The 22,458-nt window shown below is 42.9% G+C and overlaps 1 protein-coding gene across 1 annotated transcript in view; it reads right to left on the bottom strand.

The window, feature by feature from the left end:
• LOC137419231 (uncharacterized) overlaps positions 1–22,458 on the bottom strand; it is a 73,315-nt gene that overhangs the window by 5,879 nt on the left and 44,978 nt on the right. The window contains exons 5-6 of the mRNA XM_068105374.2: positions 9,883–10,019; positions 2,880–2,958 (exon numbers count right to left, since the gene is read on the bottom strand). Coding sequence (XP_067961475.2) covers positions 2,880–2,958; positions 9,883–10,019 — 216 coding nt within the window. The remainder of the gene's footprint in view (positions 1–2,879; positions 2,959–9,882; positions 10,020–22,458) is intronic.

Below are 22,458 nucleotides of genomic sequence, written 5' to 3'. Positions count from 1 at the left end.
CCTCACCCTCTCTGACCACTTAGCCATCACTATGACCATCAACATCCCCGCCCGAACACCAAGGCATTATCGCACTATCAACTTCCGTAAGCTAAACGCTCTTTCACCTACCTCATTCTCATCCACCCTCTCTGAAAAAATGTCCACTTCTCCCTTTGTTGACCTCCACAACCCTTCTGATCTCACTGACTACTACAACCACACTCTCTCCTCCTGCATTGACCAACTTGCGCCTATAAAAACCAAAACAGTTTCTTTCACCCATTCTGCTCCCTGGTTTACCCCTGAACTCCGCCTGATGAAAACTCGTGCTCGCCAACTTGAAAGACTCCGCAAGAAAACATGTCTCACAATTCACTCCCAAGCCTACAAGGACCACCTACAACACTACAAAGATGCCCTCTCCCACGCCCGCTCCACCTACTACTCTCAAATTATCCACTCTGGCTCTGGAAACCCAAAAGCACTCTTCTCTACAATAAACAAACTCCTCAGCCCCCTGAACACCACCACCCAGTCATTCACAGTAGACAACTGCATCTCCTTCCTTTCATTCTTCCAACGCAAAGTTGAAAACATCTACAACAGCTTGACCACCGCCGCACCCGCTCCCCCTCAAACCACCTGCCCCCCCCTTATCCTGCCATCCCCTGTCTCAATTCTCCCCAATCTCCCCTACTGACCTCTCTGAACTCCTCATAGGAATGAAAACTGCCACCTGCACTCTTGACCCCATCCCCTCCAGCTTTGTCAAGCCCTCCCTTCCTGCTCTCTCTCCACTTATCATTGCAACAATAAACTCCTCCCTGTCTACAGGCATCGTCCCACCTTCCCTCAAAATTGCTGCTGTTACCCCCATTCTGAAAAAACCTGGACTAAACCCTGCCACCCGAAACAACTTCAGACCCATCTCCAACCTACCCTTTCTGTCGAAGGTTTTGGAACGCGCTGTAGCCGCTCAACTCAAACATCACCTCTCTGCCAATAACTTGTATGAAACATTCCAATCCGGAATTCCGCTCCAACCACAGTACTGAAACTGCTCTCCTCAAAATCACCAACGACCTTCTCCTCTCCTCTGACGCTGGCAACCTCAACATTCTCATCCTCCTCGACCTCAGCGCCGCCTTTGACACCATCAATCACACCATCCTCCTCACCCGACTTGAAACCACCTTTAACGTTACTGGCACTGCCCTCTCTTGGATTAAATCATACCTCTCTGACAGACGCCAGTTCATCTCCATCAATAACTGCAAATCCCCCACTGCTCCCCTCCCCCAAGGTGTCCCCCAAGGTTCAGTTCTTGGCCCCCTCCTCTTCATCCTTTACCTGTCCCCCCTCGGTCACTTACTCCACCGTCATGGTCTCCAATTCCACTGCTTCGCCGATGACATCCAGATTTTCATCTCCTCTAAGTCCATCTCCACTGCCACCCACTCTATCCTGACAAACTGCATCACTGAAATAAAATCCTGGCTTCAAATCAACTTCCTCAAACTTAACTATGATAAATCTGAAATAATCATCATTGGCCCAAAAACGCTCATAAAATCCACCAACAACTTTGCCCTCAACATCGACGGTATCCCAGTATCCACCTCCCCTCACATCCGGAATCTTGGCATCATCTTTGACCAAACCCTCTCCTTCGACAAATACACTAAACAGATCACAAAGATAGCCTTCTTTCACCTGAAAAACATCGCCCGTCTCCATCCATCCCTCTCCTCCATGGCTGCAGAAACCCTCATCCACGCCTTCATCACCTCCCGTCTGGACTACTGCAATAGCCTCCTCTATGGTTCACCCTCAACAATCACCAATAAACTCCAATACATTCAGAACTCCGCTGCCCGTCTACTCACCCATTCCCGGACCCGTGACCACATCACCCCCGTCCTTTACAAGCTTCACTGGCTCCCCATCTCCCAGAGAATCCAGTACAAAATCCTCCTCTTGACCTACAAAGCCCTCCATAACCTGGCCCCATCCTACCTGGCTGACCTCCTCTCCAGACACACTCCCAACCGCAACCTCCGCTCTGCTGGTACCAACCTCCTGACCCCCCCCCCCCCCATCCGGACCAAATTCAGATCCTGGGGGGACAGGGCCTTCTCCATCGCTGCTCCCACCCTCTGGAACTCGCTACCTCACACCATCAGAGACTCCTCCTCACTCACCACATTCAAAACATCACTCAAGACCCACCTGTTCAACACTGCATTCAACATTTAACCCACAGCATTTAACCCCTGGCTATCTCTTCTCCTTCTCCCTCCTTTTTGCTTTGAATATTTCCCTATTGATTCTTGTTTTTTGCAATTGTTTTTATGTTTTGCTATGCATTATGTTTTGCACTCTGTCAAAGCGTCTTTGGGCTTCCTGAAAAGCGCTATATAAAATAAATGCATTATTATTATTATTTTTTGTGCTTCCTAGTAAATATCACGATGCAGAGTGAATTCAGAGCGATTCAAAGAATTACAATCGGGAAGATTTTTTAAAAACTAAATAGCTAACTGTTTATCTGTACACCTGGTAATGAATCATATTGCCAAATTATTTGAGTCAAGCAAATTCAATTAGGCGATAGGCCTCAAGATAGAAAACAACTTTCTTATTTTGTTACAGCATCTCAGGATCAAGGATGAGCAATACAAGTATATTGTATTAATCACTAGGACATTGTAAGCAATGAATAAATATACAGGAAATGGGGAGGAGAATACCAGATCTTAGATGAGAATGCCTCACAGACCAACCACCCACACCAAAAAATATTCATCATAAATGCTTAAGAAGAAAAAAAATTCTGTTACTATTATCTTGCTCTATTAAAATGAAAATGGATGATGAAGCAAAACTGACAAATGTACTTTTTGTTCCTTTTGTGGTCGTACTGGTCTGCTCCTCCTGCTCTGAGAAAAGCATACCCTGCATCTTGTCTGAGAAATCCTGAAAAATAATTGAAGCAAAAACATATTCTGACATTGATTACTTAAAAAATTAACAACGTTGTGCTCTATGTAGATAACGCTATGAATTCTGCATATAGCACATTGAATACGCAAAGACTGAACCAATTTACATGAAATATAACGTAAAATTATTGTAAACACCTCACCAATTTACATGAAAGATGATGTAAAATTATTGTGAACACCTGACCAATTTATATAAAAGATGATGTAAAATTATTGTGAACATCTGATCAATTTACATGAAAGATGATGTAAAATTATTGTGAACACCTGACCAATTTATGTAAAAGATGATGTAAAATTATTGTGAACACCTTAATTATGTAACACCAATTTATATAAAAGATGATGTAAAATTATTGTGAACACCTGACCAATTTACATGAAAGATGATGTAAAATTATTGTGAACACCTGACCAATTTATATAAAAGATGATGTAAAATTATTGTGAACATCTGATCAATTTACATGAAAGATGATGTAAAATTATTGTGAACACCTTAATTATGTAAGACCAATTTATATAAAAGATGATGTAAAATTATTGTGAACACCTGACCAATTTACATGAGATAATGTAAATTTATTGTGACCACCTTAATTATGTAACACCAATATATATAAAAGATGTAAAATTATTGTGAACACCTGACCAATTTATATAAAAGATGATGTGAAATGATTGTGAACACCTCACCAATTTATATAAAAGATGATGTCACATTATTGTGAATGCCTGACCAATTTACATGAAAGATGATGTAAAATTATTGTGAACACCTGACCAATTTATATAAAAGATGATGTAAAATTATTGTGAACATCTGATCAATTTACATGAAAGATGATGTAAAATTATTGTGAACACCTTAATTATGTAACACCAATTTATATAAAAGATGATGTAAAATTATTGTGAACACCTGACCAATTTACATGAGATAATGTAAATTTATTGTGAACACCTTAATTATGTAACACCAATATATATAAAAGATGTAAAATTATTGTGAACACCTGACCAATTTATATAAAAGATGATGTGAAATGATTGTGAACACCTCACCAATTTATATAAAAGATGATGTGAAATGATTGTGAACACCTGACCAATGTATATAAAAGATGATGTCAAATTATTGTGAACACATGACCAATTTACATAAAAGATGATGTCAAATTATTGTGAACACCTGACCAATTTACATAAAAGATGATGTCAAGTTATTGTGAACACCTGACCAATATATATAAAAGATGATGTCAAATTATTGTGAACACCTGACCAATGTATATAAAAGATGATGTAAAATTATTGTGAACACCTGACCAATTTACATAAAAGATGATGTCAAGTTATTGTGAACACCTGACCAATATATATAAAAGATGATGTCAAATTAAGTTATTGTGAACACCTGACCAATATATATAAAAGATGATGTCAAATTATTGTGAACACCTGACCAATTTACATAAAAGATAATGTAAAATGATTGTGAACACCTGACGAATTTACATGAAGGATGATATAAAATTATTGTGAACACCTGACCAATTTTTATAAAAGATGATGTAAAATTATTGTGAACACCTGACCAATTTTCATAAAAGATTATGTAAAATTATTGTGAACACCTGACCAATTTATATAAAAGATGATGTAAAATTATTGTGAACACCTGACCAATTTACATAAAAGATAATGTAAAATGATTGTGAACACCTGACCAATTTACATGAAAGATGATGTAAAATTATTGTGAACACCTGACCAATTTACATGAAAGATGATGTAAAAGTATTGTGAACAACTGACCAATTTACATAAAAGAAGATGTCACATTATTGTGAATGCCTGACCAATTTACATGAAAGATGATGTAAAATTATTGTGAACACCTGACCAATTTACATAAAAGATGATGTAAAATTATTGTGAACACCTGACCAATTTACATGAAAGATAATGTAAAATTATTGTGAACATCTGACCAATTTACATAAGAGATGATGTAAAATTATTGTGAACACCTTAATTATGTAACACCAATGTATATAAAAGATGATGTAAAATTATTGTGAACACCTGACCAATTTACATAAAAGATGATGTAAAATTATTGTGAACACCTGACCAATTTACATGAAAGATAATGTTAAATTATTGTGAACACCTGACCAATTTACATAAAAGATAATGTAAAATTATTGTAAATATCTGACCAATTTACATAAAAGATAATGTAAAATCATTGTGAACAACTGACCAATTTACATGAAAGACAATGTAAAATTATTGTGAACAACTGACCAATTTACATAAAAGATAATGTAAAATTATTGTGAACAACTGACCAATTTACATGAAAGATCATGTAAAATTATTGTAAACGCCTGACCAACTTACATGAAAGATAATGTAAAATTATTGTGAACACCTGACCAATTTACATGAAAGATAATGTAAAATTATTGTAAATATCTGACCAATTTACATGAAAGATGATGTAAAATTATTGTGATTACCTCACCAATTTACATGAAAGATAATGTAAAATTATTGTGAATACCTGACCAATTTACATGAAAGATAATGTAAAATTATTGTGAATACCTGACCAATTTACATGAAAGATAATGTAAAATTCGATTTTAGATGAAAATATGAATATGAGACAAGAGCACAGAAGGTCAGCTTTTATTTCTTGATATTTGTATGCATATATGTTTTACCATTGCAGTACAATAGCACTTTTTATGTTCAGTCCCTCCATTTTAGGTAAGCATAAGTATTGGAACAAATGACTGACAGGGGTTTCTTGTTGCTCAGGTGTTTCTTCTTGCATTGAATGTTCACACATAAAAGACCTGTGAATGTCTAGTCTTAATTTTAGCCTTTGATTTTACCTTGGGAGACTGAATTTGGAGTAAGTAGGTATAAACCAACATAAAGACAAGATAACTGTATATGAAAGAAAAGGAAGCAATTGGAAGCTGAAGGAACAAAATAATTCAATTATAACCATAGCACAAAAATGAGGCATTGCAAATACAACAATTTGGAATATCTTGAAAAAGAAAGAAACCACTCGTGTACTGAGCAACAGACAACGGCCAGGTCGGCAAAGGTAAACAGCTGCAGTTGATGAGAGAAATATCATCAGAGCTGTGAAGAAAAACCCTAAAACAACCATCAGTGACATCACCGACAACCTATAGAGTGCAGAGGTGAAAGTATCGCAGAAGACTTTGACAGCAGAATTTCAAAGGCTACACTGCAAGGTGCGAGCCTCTCATTAGCACCACAAATAGACAGGCCAAATTAGAATTTGCAAAGAGGTACATAGGTGAACCAGTAGAGTTCTGGAACAAAGTTTTATGGACAGATGAGAGCAAGATTAACCTTTACCAAAGTGATGGAAAAGTGAAAGTGTGGAGATCCAAAGCGTACGACCTCATCTGTTAAGCATGGTGGAGGTGGTGTCCTAGCGTGGGCTTGCATGGCTGCCTATGGAACTGGCTCACTCATCTTTATCGATGATGTAACCAATGATGGCAGCAGGGGAATGAATTTGGAAGTGTACAGAAACATTGTGTCTGCCTAAATACAAGAAAATGCCTCTAAACTCATTGGGTGGCATTTCACCATGCAGCAAGACAATGACCCAAAACACACTGACAACGCAACCAAAGAGCTCATCAGGTGAAAAAGGTGTAAGGTTTTAGACTTGCCCAGTCAATCTCCTGATTTAAATCCAATGTTTCATGTGTGTAAAAGTAAACCCTTTAACTGCTGTGGCTGTAATCCAAGTGCCCTACTAGCCATTGCCACATGGATTCTTACCTACAGGCAGCACTTGCCACACACACCCACCTGTCTTCGGCCCACACAACTGTTTCAGAGGGCAGCCAGACAATTAAACATTAAATAATCGCACAAGTTCTCCAGACTATAGCAGGCTGCCACAGCGAACACTCATCATTGCTGACCTCTCGAGGTGAATCCACAGCTTTGCATTTACATGAACTACCGGCCCTCATATGTTAGGGGTCATCATATTTGGAGTAGCAGGTGCAGCTGTTCATTCCTTCACAAGTCTTTTAGGCTACTTGGTCTTCATCAGCATGGAGCACTGGAGCAGATGTATACAGAAAAAAATGACAGTATATAGTTTAAGGTGGTTGGGATTATTCATTGTTTGGAAGGATTTTATCGACACAGCCAACCAGGAAATAATACGTCGTACTACTCCACCAATTGTATGCCAAACAGGAAAGAGCAGACTTGGTCTCCAGCAGTTTAATTCACAATCCATCAACTTCTTTAGGCCTAGGCTCTAGATCTGGTATGGGGCAGCTATTTTATATCAATTTTGAAACTCGTTTTTGTCCATGTGCCAGTGCAGAATTTTTTTGAGTGTTCGATCAACACTGCGCCATCATTATCAGTTGTTGTTGTTGTTGTTGTTGTTGTTGTTGTTGTTAACGATAATATTCCAACCAACCTAAATCTATGTCATAGATATATTATGCCCTGCTGCTCAGTTGCAGACTGTGTACACTCTTTCACAAGATGGCCTTCCAGCTCTCTGGGAAAAATCCACTCCATACTGATGACGGCCAGGTAGCCAGAAATGTGTCCATGGATTGATTTCTTTCCCCAAAGGATGGGCTGGTAATTTGTTAATAGAGGCTTATGAAGCCTACATAGGCTGTCTGATGTGGCAATTGACAATGTAGCAGCCTATATTGCATGTTTTACCATTGTGGAACAACAGCACTTTTTATGTCAGTCCCCCCATTTTAGGTTTGGCAAATCATCTCAATGGAAGATACCAAGAGTGTGATGTCACTGGGTCACAGACTTCATGTAGTTATTGCATGCAAGCAATATGGAACCAAATACAACTATTATACCACTTTAATTTACTTTAAGCTAATCTGTTCCAATACTTATGCTTACCTAAAATGGAGGGGGGGGGGGGGTGGGGGGGGGGGGGGGAAATGAACATAAAATTTACAATGGTAAAACATATATGCATAGAAATACCAAGAAATAAAAGATCACCTTCTGTACTGTTTCTTGCCTGATATTCATCTTTGATCTAAAATCCAAATTTCATGTTTTTTTTAGCAATAATAACCAATTTGACTTTGCGTTTCCAATACTTTTGTTGGGTGCTGTATCTTTCTAACCACTGACTGACTGATAATAATGTTCAATACTTTCCGGGTGTCTTAGAAAGCTGAAATGTGGCCTGTCGATGGACAATGAATCTGATACACCGTGAAAAATCACGGAACCGTCAGAAGCGTCCGTAAATGAAAATTTACGTTAAAAAAATGTAAACGCATATGGAAAGAAAAAACACCCAAATTGATATACAGCATTTGAAAATTGTAATTTCTATAACTATAAACTATGAAATAAACATGACAACAATGCTTGCAAATGAATAAAAGAAAAAGCGTCCGTAAATGAAAATTCACGTAAAACTGTAAAGGCGTATTTAAAAAAAAAAAGTTCAATCGATTACCAGCATTTGAAAATTGTAATTTCGAAAAGTTTAAACTGTGAAATAAAAATCTCAATGAAAATTTATGTCAAAACCGTAAACGCGTTCGTAAAATAAATAAATAACCTTAAATTTAATACTAGCAGCAGGTCGGTAATACTTGCCTACAACCAAAAAGCTATTTATTATATACTTTTGTATGATGAAGCACGGCTTGTTATTGCTTACACAATGTGCACAAGTTTTGTACACATCTGATATCCCCCACCCCCCCCCCACCCCCCCCCCCAAACTCCAAACCCAATGCGTGTATGCTTACAACGTGTAAGCAACGTGTAAGCATAGCCCACTAATATTATATACACACTTTTTATACGCATATTGTATTTGATATTTATCTATATTATGTTCACACATATTGATACGAGATTAAAAAGCATATTTTACCTGATTATATGTGACATATACATATTGTATACACAAACACACACACACACACACACACACACACAAGCGAAGGTGGATGCTTTGAGACCTGGTAGGTCTCGGTTCCATCTCCTGAAAATGACCCACGTGTGGAGATAGCAGCCAAGAACATCAACTTGCATGCACAAACATACACACAATACACAGCATCAATGTGTGTGTGGGTGTGTGTATATATACACAAGTACACACGAAGGTGGATACGTAGATACCTGGGCTCTGTTCCACCTTCCGAAACCTGCATATGGTAAGATGACAACCGACGACCCACACACACACACACACACACACACACACACACACACACACATCATGGGAGAATAGGAAGAAGTGGTAGCCCTCGTGTGGGGGTTGGACCCTCGAGCTTCTTCTTCACCCATGATAATACACACTCCCTTCACACCATCACTCCTATAAATTTATGTTCATACACCACGGTTCCAATTGCATCCATGTACAAGTGCAATACATGGGAGACAATGTCGCTTGCTACCTTAAAAATAATTGCAATTATTGTTTCAGCCATTGTTCTAATAGACTGACTGACAAAAGAAGAAAGAAGTACAATTTGGCGATTTTACTAACTCATGATTTGGTACTTTAGCGAAATATTCTGGCATCTTTCTCAGTCTTGTTACGTGAATACATTTCGAGAATAAATGCTCGAGAATAAAATAATTTCACGCTCGAGAATAAATGGTGTGGCTTTAAAAAGCTTACGACTTCATTCCATTGTAGTAGCTTCTCAGTGTATTGTTTTGTACACATTTGATGGGACCATCATTTTTCCATTGCCATCCTAACATAAGGAGTACGACCATACTACATGATAATAATAGCAATAATAATAATAATTTGAAATTCACCAAAATCAATTTATCTCGTGTTTACCTGCAAGCATGACAATCAAGTGGGTCAAGATTGCAGCATCCAGCCATCTCGGATGTTTGAGAACATCTGCAAAGAGCTCCTGAGCTGCCGAGTTCACCAGGATATGGAGGAATCGATGTTTTGCAGCCACACAGTTGCTGAAAAAATACAATACAACACCAACCACCATTTGGTTCAATCAATATGATATTTTGTCAATTTGGGGGTTTCAGTGTAATGATGAGAATATGAACTCATTATATTATATGGATTGATACTGTCATTATGACTCTATGATAAATCATTGAATAATCCATAATTATCTATGTATCATAGTAAAATACACAATTTGGTTTCTGTCTGTCTGTCTGACGATTTTTGACCGCAGTACATTTGGTTGTTATTTATCCAATCCCAACCAAACTCGACATGGAGACTAAGGGGGCACACAATGGAGGTTGTAGCGATTTAACTCCCCCTCCACCCTAAAGGGGGTTTTCCCACCAAAGGTGTTGCGTGCTGAGGTGTATATCCATGTTAAGATAGCTTTGTCATGGCATTTTTCCTTCTAATAACAAAAGTAACAACAACATTCATGATAATAGTGTTATGAATTTGGGTAGAGGAATATCTTGAGCCAGATAGATATGTGTAGGTCGGTATTCGACTGTCGCGATAGGGAATCAACCTTGTAATAAGTTCTGTGTTTTTAGGCGGTTTGTCGGGATAAGAGTATACCTGTGAACATACCAGGATGTTCGGGTGTTAAATAGTGTAGGGAATAGGATGTCACCCCCTTGTGCGTCAGACCTGGTAATCATTCCTTTGTCCCTTATGACAACGCACTCCTATAAACACTTAGATAGGCCCTTTAGTGCACACAATAATTAAATCTCCTTCCCTTACAATGACTTTGGAAAACAGGCAGGAGGCCAGATCGGGGCACTGCCGGATGGCCGCCGCCAGCTACACCTCCGGCAGGCCTAGCAACATCGAGTGACATGAGCTATAACCACGCTACAGGGAACGTGTGATTGGTTGGCACGGAAGGCGTGAACCTCCAGCCAATCAGTGCGGAAGGCGCGAAGACGCAACGGAGGAAGAGGTGGCCCAATGGAGGGAAGGCGCTGGAAGGTTCAGTGAACGGCGGGAGGCTACGAGGCGCTGATTGGGTGGCGCGCCAAGGCTGACGTCACCACCTCAGGTTATAAAAGGGCATGCCGGATGACATTTTCCCTCTTGCGCTACATGTCCCTCTCTGGCTGTCTTGCACTGCACATCCCTCTCTGGCTTTTGTGCTGCACATCCCTCTCTGACTGTCTTGTGCTGCACATCCCTCTCTGGCTCTTGTGCTGCACATCCCTTTCTGGCTCTTGCGCTGCACGTCCGTCTCTGACTCATCTGGGCTCTGTCTCTCTCTTTCTTCGCTGGTCGCTTGTCTCTGTGCTTCCCTTCTTGGTCTTGGGAGGTCCTTGGTGGTCGTTGGTTCGCCATCTTCGTGGTGCTTGGAGCGGTGCTCGGTGCTCGGTGCTTTTGGTGCTGTGAGCGGGCGGGACCTCGTGTGCGATCGATTTGGAGCTTGGAGCGAGGCGTGCTGCTGAACAGACGAGGCCGGGGCAAGCGGGTCGTTCGACGTCTGGTGGTGCACGAGCGGGGCCGAGCGGAGCCGCGTTTGGACAGCGTACACGACAAGAAGACGGATAGTTAAGACGCAACACATTTCACAAATATACGCTAACGCTTTATTTTCCTTTCATTCATTCCTGTGTCGTGTTGTTGAGTCTGGTGTGTGGGATCCCAAGTTAGGACCATTATTTGATTACCGTCGCGTTTCATTGTATCGGGTCCGCGAATAAATCTCTATTTTTGTACATTCTAATTAGGTGTTCGAGTACGTTAATTCCCGACAGGACCGGAGCTGCAGTCGGCGCGCTTTTCCCGGTTCTTCCTCTTCCCTTCTTCTTCCCGCGCTTAATAGTCAAATCCGTGTTTGGTTGTCACCTCCATTAAAGCCGTTCTGGTCATCCGCGGTCCCTAGTATTAACCGGAGGGATTCGCACGACAATAGCATAATATTATTGTTATGACAAATCAATATTAATACTTATAATATCCCCCCTCCCCAAGGGGTTTTGTGACTTGAAATATTGCCCCCCACATCTTTCCCCCACCTCGACACCCTCACAGAAGTACATTTTATTATTGGGAATTTAGAATGGTGAGGGACAGTCTGATCTTTTCAATGACCTGATCTAACATACCTTGTCTTAAAAATAAATTGGCAATAGTGATAAGGATAATTACATGGTTCCCCTGCCGCTAGTGTAGTGAGCGGGTGTACTATTTCAGTCATAAACAATCACTCAAGACTCCCATGATGAAAATCAATCTCTGAGCCTGATGCTCTAACTGCTGGCATCACAGAAAAGTTGGTGGCCTCCCAATCCTCTATCACCTCCTGTCTGCTTTTGCACCATCAACCCTTGTTATCTTCAACCCCAAAACAACCTCCTCACACTGCAAGGTTTCTCCAGGGTGCATGTGTTATACGAGTAATCTACTTCTGGTGAAATGTCCAAAATCCTGGCTCACAGCTGCTCAACTCCACTCACTTAATACACTTTTGTCGTGCTGATGGAACCATTGATGGAACCTCATCAATTGAATTGATGGATGATGGAACCTCAATCTTTTAAGTTTCATTCTCTCCTCCAGGGCTTCAGGATGGCTGCTCACTGCCACTCCTTCCTCGGCAGGTCAATGGGTTTTTTCTCCTCTCCCTCCACCCAATTTTTCCTTTATTCGTTCCATTGCTCTTTCATTTTTGGTGGTTCCTTCCTGTTCTTTCAGTCCTTTACTTGTTGTGGTTGACTGCCATATCCAGCATTTTCCCACTCACTCATTCTTCATCCAAGTGTCCCTTTTTTTGAGTCCTGCGTGCATTTCCCCACATTCCACTGTGTTCTAGCTCTTCCATGCGACTTCACCTTATATACCAAAAAAGTCAAATAACTTGTGCTCTCTGCATGGAGTAACCATGTTTTATTTCACTGTTTTGGTGTAAGAAATGTGAATTCATATTCGGTGTTGATGTCAGATAATTGGAATAATAGATATGGTGTTGAGTATTTGAAAATAGCTAATGTTGGAATAAAATATAACCACCACTGGCATGAAGCTTGAAAAGTATCTTGTATTAAAATTAAACAATTTTTAAAACTCAAAACCCAATGTGCCTTTCACAAATTCTAACAGGTGTGGTGAATATTCTTCCACTATGCACCACACCTGGTAAGTAGGTAATAAAAAATACAAGTTGTAACAAGGAAAGGATGAGACCGCCCATCACCATTACCTAGGAGTGAGTCGATGAGTGCACCGGGCTCGCCTCGCCACCAGTGAAGGTGTTGATGTGTGTGAGAAAAGTGTGCAAGTTGATAAACTCGAAGAAGATAAAAGTTGTAACAAGGCATCCATAGGGGATCCTTTGGATGGATCATGTTGTAGTGAACCAGAAGAGTCTGGAACATGAAATAATGGCATGCGGGAAATGGAGGCAGGAGTTGTATGGCTTGGCACAATCCATGTTTGCCTATTGTCTCGATAATGTTTTTGTCTCTGCACGGGGGATCAAAACTGGACAGAATCATCCCTTTTAAATATGATACATACTGTATATATAAGATACGTACTGTACATACTGTACATACGTATAAGCAGGGCTACGTACTGTACATCTACATGCGTAACCACATGTCTGGTGGCTCACTGAAAACATGCTGTGACCCTTTAAATACATATGAGCTGTAGTGATACCAAGTAGGCCAGCTTGGGAAGAGGAACATCTTTTTGCAATGTGACAACACGATGGAACATGGAAAAAGTGGTTGGCAGAGTGATTGATTAGCTGCGTTTGCATTTAGAATTTGAGGCAGCTTGGTGTTACAGAGGTGAAAGTCCATAACAACTGTGGTGAGGAAGGCAGGATGGACACAAAAGATTATGTTGATGGATAAGATTGTAAAAAGGGGAATAAAATGCCCCAAAAAACACTTGGGCATTTGGTTCCACATTTTACATTCTTATTTATCAACTTCATCTCCTGTGACCATTTGAAGGATTCAATGGTCCTAAGGGCAGAACATAAATGAATATTTACCCTGCGCTTGTGAAGCGAAAAGTGGAGTTAAGCGATCGTGTGCGTACATACGTACATACATGTCTGCATCTTAAAAATTAATTTAGTGATAATTATAACATCATAGGTCACGTAGTATGGGCGCCATCTTGTTAAAATTAATTACCCTCCGCTGGCGAAGCAAAACGCAGGGTTAAACGATTGGTTGCATCCGTACGTATGTCATATGTGCGTACGTGCGTGTCTGCATTTTAAAAATTCATTTTCTCAGCAACCGTTGGTCCGATTGACATGAAATTTTCACCACAGCATCAACTCTGCCTGTAAAAATTATTCTTCATAGTTATGACATCATGGGTCATCTGGTACAGACGCCATGTCGCAAAAATGTTGCACCTCTATATCTCCGAAACCGCTCCATGGAAAAAAATTGAAACATGGCTCATTGTTGCGGCATTAAAACCATACGGAATAAAACATGTTAATGATGATGTCATTGGTGCCTAAAGTATGTGTTTCAGATTAAGTATGGCAGTTTCTGTTTTCGCATGAGCACCTCCAATGTACATGATGTCTAATTTCTTCAATCACTGATTTGTTTGTTCTTCTTGCAGCTAAATGGAATGTTTAACATTCATCTCCAACAAAACATTTCAAAACTGCCAATCTTCCTCCTTTCTTTCTTTTTCACTATCCACGACTCACATCCATACATTGCAATTGGAAATACCAGAGTATTCACCAGTCACCTCCTGGTTTGTTTTGTCACATCTTTGTCTTTCCAGATCTTTTTCAATGATGACATCGCGGTTCTTCCTGATAACAGTCTGTTATTTTCTCCCCTACATTCTCCACTCAATTCAATCTTAGAACCCAGGAAGATGAAACTTTCCACTATTTCCACAAGATCATCTCCAAATCTGCACACGACAATCCTCTCAGTTGACAAGATTTATTTTTTATCAGGGTTAATTGAAGACCAGATTTTTCACTTTCCTTCTTCACTGTTTTCAGCAGTTTCAGCAAGTCCTCTTTATTTTCTGCCAACAGAGTGGTATCATCAGAATACCTTAGATTGTTGATACATCTTCCTCCAATCCTGACTCCAGCCTCTGTGTCATCCATGTCAGATTTCCTCATGATGGACTCACTATACAGATTGAATAAGTAGGGGGAGAGAATGGACCTCTTTTCCAATTCCAAACCATTCTGTCTCTCCATACTCTATTCTTGCTGTAGCTTCTTGTTTAACTACAGGCTTCATATCAGATATATCAGATGCCCCCACATCCCAATTTCTCTCAGCATAATCCACATCAATTCATGATCAACATAATGGAAAGCTTTGTAGTCCGGCAGCTAAGCTAAATATAGCATAACAATTGTGCATTTTGTGAGGAAAGCACCAAATTTGGCACACTAGTAGACTATCACATTATGAAAAGATCTGGATATTGGGCCATCTCAGATTCAGAGATTTTATTTTTGCAAGATTTGCAGATTTTGCAGATTTGCAATCTGAGATTGCAACGCCAGGGACGGCCGACTCCTTCCTGCGAGCTGCCCACGTCACCCGCACAAGAAAAGCTCATCAAATCACTGCAGCGGCACTGCACATCCTGCAACATCGTGCGTATGAACGCCACTGTATGACATATGCTGATGATGCAGAAGACCTGCCTGAGTTCGAAGACTGGTGTCACCAGAGAGGAGAAGACATTCCCAACTTTCAGTACTGGGCAACTGTGCTGGAACTAGAGATGTTGGTACTGGTCTACGTGCGTTCTCTGCGGCAGGCTTCGTTCACGATGTACCTTGATGCCCTGACGGAACTGGTCCCATGGTTCCATGCCTTAGACCACACACACTATGCCAGGTGGGTCCCTGTTCACCTGAGGGACATGGTTGCACTCCCAATGAAGCACCCAGATGTAGCCAGAGAATTCAGGGCTGGCAACTTCACTGTACAGAAGACGAAGAAGGTGTTCTCTTCGATCCCAATCGAATCGAAATCTTGCAAAAATCAAATCTCTGAATCTGAGATGGCCCAATATCCAGATCTTTTCATAATATGATAGTCTACTAGTGTGCCAAATTTGGTGCTTTCCTCACAAAATGCACAATTGTTATGCTAAGTTGCCCCACTATTGCTGTCAGAAAGATGTTTGGCTGTCTGTCTGTGTGCGTCACCTTTTATCTGAGATGGCCTAATGGACCTTCGTCAAACCTTCAAATGTTCATCAGTGAGTGCCTGGGAGTGTTTTAGACAAAAATAAGATAAATAAGAAATAAAAAGAAGAAAAGTTGGATTTTTCGGATTTTTAAAAATCACTCAATAGTGCGTAAGCCTTTGTAATCATGTAAAAGGGTAATATGACATGATCTGCGACACGTTTCCTTCGTGGGTGTAGGGAAATGTTTTAGACCCCATGAAAAAAAACAAAATTTGATTTCTTCAAAATGCCAGCAGGATTAGAACAGCACCGTAGAACACAGGTTACCATGCTGGTAATGAATAAAACAGTACACACCTTCCTTTGATATTCCCTTGCTTTTTCCATGATCCACCTCAGATTTGCAATTTAATTTCTTGTAACTCTTCCTCTTCTTGTACCTGCTTGCTCAACAGGAATTTCTCACTTAACCAAGTCTTCTATCCAGTGTTGAATGATCTTTAGTAATATCTAGCTAGCATGTGAAATCAAGGCAATTGTTTGGTTATTTGAACATTCTCTTGGATCCCATTTATTTGGCAATGGTTTGTAGACTGACTGCTTCTTCCTTTGGTCCATGCAATCCAGCTCCAGATCTGTGTACAGATGGATATTCAAATTTTGATTGCCTCCTCCACAACTACCTTAACGAGTTTGAGTGAAATTTCATTGGCACCTGGTGCTTTTCCATATGCCAGCTCTTTCAAGGCATTGGGTACTACGTACCTCAAGTTCTATCACCATTGGGCCTTGCATTCTCTTTCTTTGAACGTTGCCATCATATTGCTATCTCGTTTGTATAGAGTTTCGGTTTGGAGTGTAGTTTGCATGGGAGTAGTTTGTATAGAGTTTCATTCTGACTTTCATGCGTTTTTCTGGCAGATATTTTCCTGTTCTATTTTTAAGGTCCCCACCCAACGGGCACAAGACGTTGTTTCAACGTCGAATAACGGTTGGAATGAGGTCGCGACGTCGGACAACCAAAACCCAACCTGAGACCAAAAACCCAACCTGAGACTAATACCTACATCAAAACCCGACAGTCATTCAACGTTGTTTCACCGTTGGCAACTTGGCTTGATTTTTTAATCGAATAAATGACATTGTTTCAATGTTGGTTGTTCGACCCTACATCGACGTTGAAAGTGGGACATTGTATAAACGTTTATTCGACGTTGGAAAATGTATCAATGTTGAAAAAACGACGTTTATTCAACATTGGAAAAATGACGTTGATCCAATTTGCAAACCAACTCGTTTTCAACCTCGGGTCCACGTCGAATCTTGACGTTCATTCAACGTGGATCCAATGTCTGTGTGCCTACTGGGCAATCAGAGACCTAAACTTTCTTGTGATCTCTCTTATCTTTAAAAAAAAGATCTCTTACGTTTCCCACTCTGTTGTCACTCTCGCTACACATACCTCTTTGAAACGTTTATTTTTGTCTGTCTTTCCTAGCTTGTCTTTGGAAGTCAGCATTTAGATGATTATTGTTTTTTTTGTCTCTTCTTCTGTCTGAAATATTTATTGCCTCTTCTGTCAGCCATTTAACCTCCTTCTGATTGCTTTTGGGAAGCTGTTTTTGGCCTCTTCTTTTACCACGTCATCAACCTCTTGCTACAAATAGTCTGGTGTCCTGTCATCCAAGTTTAGTTCTGCAAAATGTTGTTTTTTTTTTTGTTGTTTTTTTTTACTGTTTTTGCATATTGCTTCGATCCGTTTTTAATGTCATATCTTGTCAGAGGTTTTGATTTTTTTTCACCTTTCTTAATTTGTCTCATAGTTTTGCTACAACAAGGTAGCTGCAACAACAAGGTAGAGACTTTTGCTACAACAACTCTTTCATTCCTCTTTTCTCCCACCTCTGGAACAAACTCCCTCACTCTCTTCAATCCCACTCATCCCTCCAGGTCTTTAAAACAGCTGTTCGCCACCATCTATTATATTCCCCCATCCAAAACCTTGATCTTTTCTACCCCGGTTAATTCACCCCAGATCCACTTTTCTGAAATACCGACTTCTTTGCTGGAAGTCCTAGCAGTGTCCATATGTTTGTTTTTTTTTACCTCTCCCACCCCCCCCCCCAACCCCCTTCCTATGCCTCTTCCCCCCAAGCCCTCTCCCTCCCACAGATCTCCCGATGTCCCTGCTCTCAAATGTTGTACTTGTGTGCTTCCCCCTCTCTCCCCATCTTGCCTCCCGCTTCCTTTATTTCGTCTTATGTGTCCGTTTTTGTTTTTTTACCTTTTTTCTCACATCCATATTGGACAGAATCATCCCTTTAACTAGAACGCCACTCAGTAGAGCGCATACTCCCGCCGTGGGTCAAGTTGGAATAGTACTATTTCACAAAAGTTTGAGGGAGTAGTTCAGTGACAACACAAGACAAAACAACACAAGACAGACACTGCACAGATATATATTTAGAATATATAGAAGATAATGTTTAAAAAAACAAGGCAATTTCACTTACATTTTCGGGTTCAGCATTCAATTCTATATAAGTGAGTGTATTTTGAGGCATGTGTGACTTCAAATAAAATTGTAAGCCAGGAAAAAACGTCGTTTCATTCCTTAGGGATACAACATGTAAAACTGGCCCAAACAACAAAACAAAACTCGCTCATTTTAAGTCGTACAAGCTAATGCGACCACTCATTCTTCTGGGAAGAATCCCGTGCACATGCTGGTCACACTTATAAGTCACCTAAGTCTTTATAAGTTCATCAAATACTGACACCGCGATAACATTCGCTGAGGTAAATGTTGATATCTCTTCTGAGGTTAAAAAAAAAAAAAAAAAAAAAAAACAACAACTAAGCATTATACGTATCAAACGATACATTTTATGAAACGGAGAAACCTAATACACACTTTGGTGGTTTTAAAATGACAGAATATGTCTTTATTAGAAAAAAAAATGAACCTTGAAGACGCTGCTGCTAATAAAATGCACCGCTCTAACGCATAATCACGAGTTTAAACTACATTTACCACAAATATGAAAATTATTTTCATATCACAATGTTGAATATAGAATATATAGAAGATAATGTTAAAACAAAAAAAAAGAGCCCTATCTTCCAATGGTAAACAATTGTAAAGTGGCAGTTCTATTTATTATTATTCTTTCACAAAATTTAATAATAATCTGTAGCGGTTACCGGACACAATTCTCTTGTACCGGACGGTGACGTAATCAGTGGGCGGTCACTCGGATTGCATACCACGCCCCGTTGAGAGGCGTGGCTTACTGTTTGAATTTGAAAGATATATTGCCGCTCGGCGTAGCCATTTTCAGTGCATTCGTGCCGAGCTCGGAATAAACAGCTCTGTGAAAATCAGCTCGTTGTCGCGTCCATATTGTTGGAGTTCGACGTGAGAGCACAGCTCCACATTGGTGACCTCTTTTAGGAACATGGCAATGGAGTCGACCGTTGCTTTGAAACTCCCTGGCTTCTGGGAATCGCACGCGGCCGTCTGGTTTGCCCAAGCGGAGTCCCAGTTCGCTCTGCAGCACATCACGGCGGACGAGACTCGCTTCCACCATGTGGTCTCCGCGCTAACTGCCGCCACCACCTCCCGGGTCTTGAGCCTTCTACGGAGCCCGCCGACCACCGACAAGTACGGCGCACTCAAACGACTACTCCTCGGTACGTTTGACCTCACTGAGGCCGAACATGCGCGACAGCTGCTCGATTTGCCTGAGCTCGGGGAGGCTCAACCATCCGAGCGCATGGACCACATGCTCTCCCTGCTCGGCGAACACCGCCCAGATTTCCTCTTTCGCGAGCTGTTTCTCCGACAGCTACCCGGGCAGGTACGCTTAGCTTTGGCTAACTCGGCAATCAAGGACCCTCGCGCCCTGGCTAAGGAAGCCGACAAATTTTTCTCAGCCGGGCGGCATTTCAGAGCGGCCGCCTAGAACCATGGTCCGGCCGAGGCAACGCCCTCGCCACGACCGGTTCTGCCACCGGCCGATTCAGTGCCCCTTGCGGCCGTGGCCGCCATGACACCCCGTCGGCCGCACTCGCCATGACCGGCGCCGTGGCCACCACCGGGGCGGACCATGTGCTACTACCACGCCAAGTTCGGGCAGAAGGCCAGAACATGTCGCCCACCGTCCACTTTCGGCAGGTCGGGAAAGGACCAGGCCGGCGCTCGCTTCCTGCCATGAGCATCGGCCATTCTGGCAACCTATTGTTCATTACGGACACCGCGTCCGGGCGACGTTTCCTGTGTGATACGGGAGCTCAGATGAGCGTTATATCCGCCTCGGGGCAGGACAAGCAGGCCGCGCTTTGCAGCCCCGTCTTGGTCGCCGCAAACGGCTCCTCTATCCGCACCTTCGGTTCACGCAGCGTCGCACTCTGCTTTGGGGGCCAGCGTTTCGAGTGGGATTTCGTCACGGCGAACGTGCCCATGGCTTTGTTGGGTGCGGATTTTTCTTTGCGCCCATGGGCTTTTGGTTGACGTAAAACGTCGTGGGCTCGTCAACGCAGAGACCTTCAGCTCTCTCGCTTGTTCGTTGAGCGGCTCCGCACCAACCAAGCTAGCCTGTGCGCTCCCGGCCACGGACGACTTCACCCGACTCCTCGCCGAGTTCCCCGCCCTCACGCGGCCGACGTTTTCGGCCATCGCCGTCAAACATGGCATCGAACACCACATCCCAACCACTGGTCCACCGGTCTACGCCAGGGCTCGTCGCCTCGACCCTGCCAAACTCGCCGTGGCAAAGGCGGGATTCGACGTGCTGGAGCAGTTGGGCATTGTGCGGTGCTAGATCAGCACGTGGGCCTCGCCCCTGCATATCGTACCCAAACCGGGTGGCGGATGGCGACCGTGCGGCGATTACGGCCGCCTCAACGACGCCACCACCCCCGACCGGTACCCGATACCACACATACAGGACTTTTCCGCCCGTTTGGCGGGGCGGGTGATCTTCTCCAAGGTCGACCTTATTCAGGGATACCACCAGGTACCTGTCCGGCCGGCCGATGTTCCGAAGACGGCTGTAATTACACCCTTTGGCCTCTTCGAGTTCCTCCGAATGCCGTTTGGCCTTAAGAACGCGGCCCAGTCCTTCCAGCGGCTGATGGACAGTGTGCTGCGCAATCTCACCTTTCTGTTCGTCTACCTGGATGACATTCTCATCGCCAGCACTTTCCGGGCGGAGCACCTCCTTCACCTGCGCACGCTTTTTGAGCGCCTCAGCCAGCACAGCCTCATCATCAACCCGGCGAAATGCCAGTTTGGGTGGCTGCCATCGACTTCCTGGGACACCGCATCACGAAGCGCGGGGCCGTTCCGCTGCCGTCCAAGGTGGAGGCCGTTAAATGTTTCCCACGCCCTCGCTCCGTCAAGGCCCTGCAGGAGTTTTTGGGTATGGTGAACTTCTACCACCGGTTCGTGCCTCACGCCGCCCAACTCATGCACACCCTGTACGAGGCCCTCAGGGGTGGGCCGGCCAAGCACGACATCGCCTGGACCGAGGAGATGGACGAGGCGTTCACGGGCGCCTAGCTGGCCCTCGCCAACGCAACCATGCTGGCGCACCCGGCGCTCGACGCACCCATCGCCCTCACCATGGACGCTTCTGACTACGCGGTGGGCACCGTACATGAGCAGTGGGTTAACGGGGCTTGGAAACTGCTGACCTTCTTCAGCCGGCAGCTCCGCCCTAACGAGCGCAAATACAGCACGTTCGACCGCGAGCTCCTCAGCCTTTACCTGGCGGTTCGTCACTTCCGCCACCTTTTAGAGGGCCGCCCATTCATGGCGTTAGTGGACCACAAACCCCTGGTCTTCGCCATGGCCAAGGTCTCAGAGCCATGGTCGGCTCGTCAGCAGCGCCACCTCTCCGCCGTGTCCGAATTCACGACGGACATCCGGCACATCGCGGGCAAGGACATTGCTGTGGCCGATTGCCTCTCACCGGTCCGTCATGGGCGCCGTCCACCTCGGCGTGGATTACACCCGCATGGCGGCCGACCAGATCTCCGACCCAATGGTGCAAGCCCTCCGGACAGCGGACACGGGCCTGCGGTTGTCCGACGTCCCCTTCTAGGACACAGGCACAGTTCTCCTGTGCGACGTTTCCCTGGGCCAACCTCGTCCCATTGTGCCCGCTGGATGGCAACGGCTCGTTTTTGACGCCATCCACGGCCTTTCCCACCCGGGCCGGAAAGTGTCGCAGAAGCTCGTGGCAGCGAAATTCGTCTGGCACGGGCTCCGGAAGGACGTCC

Source organism: Myxine glutinosa, chromosome 1, assembly GCF_964187855.1.
Source record: "Myxine glutinosa chromosome 1, kmMyxGlut1.1, whole genome shotgun sequence".
Classification (NCBI taxonomy): domain Eukaryota; kingdom Metazoa; phylum Chordata; class Myxini; order Myxiniformes; family Myxinidae; genus Myxine; species Myxine glutinosa.
The sequence above is the reverse complement of the archived record's forward strand: the minus strand, read 5'-3'. Positions and strand labels throughout refer to the sequence as shown.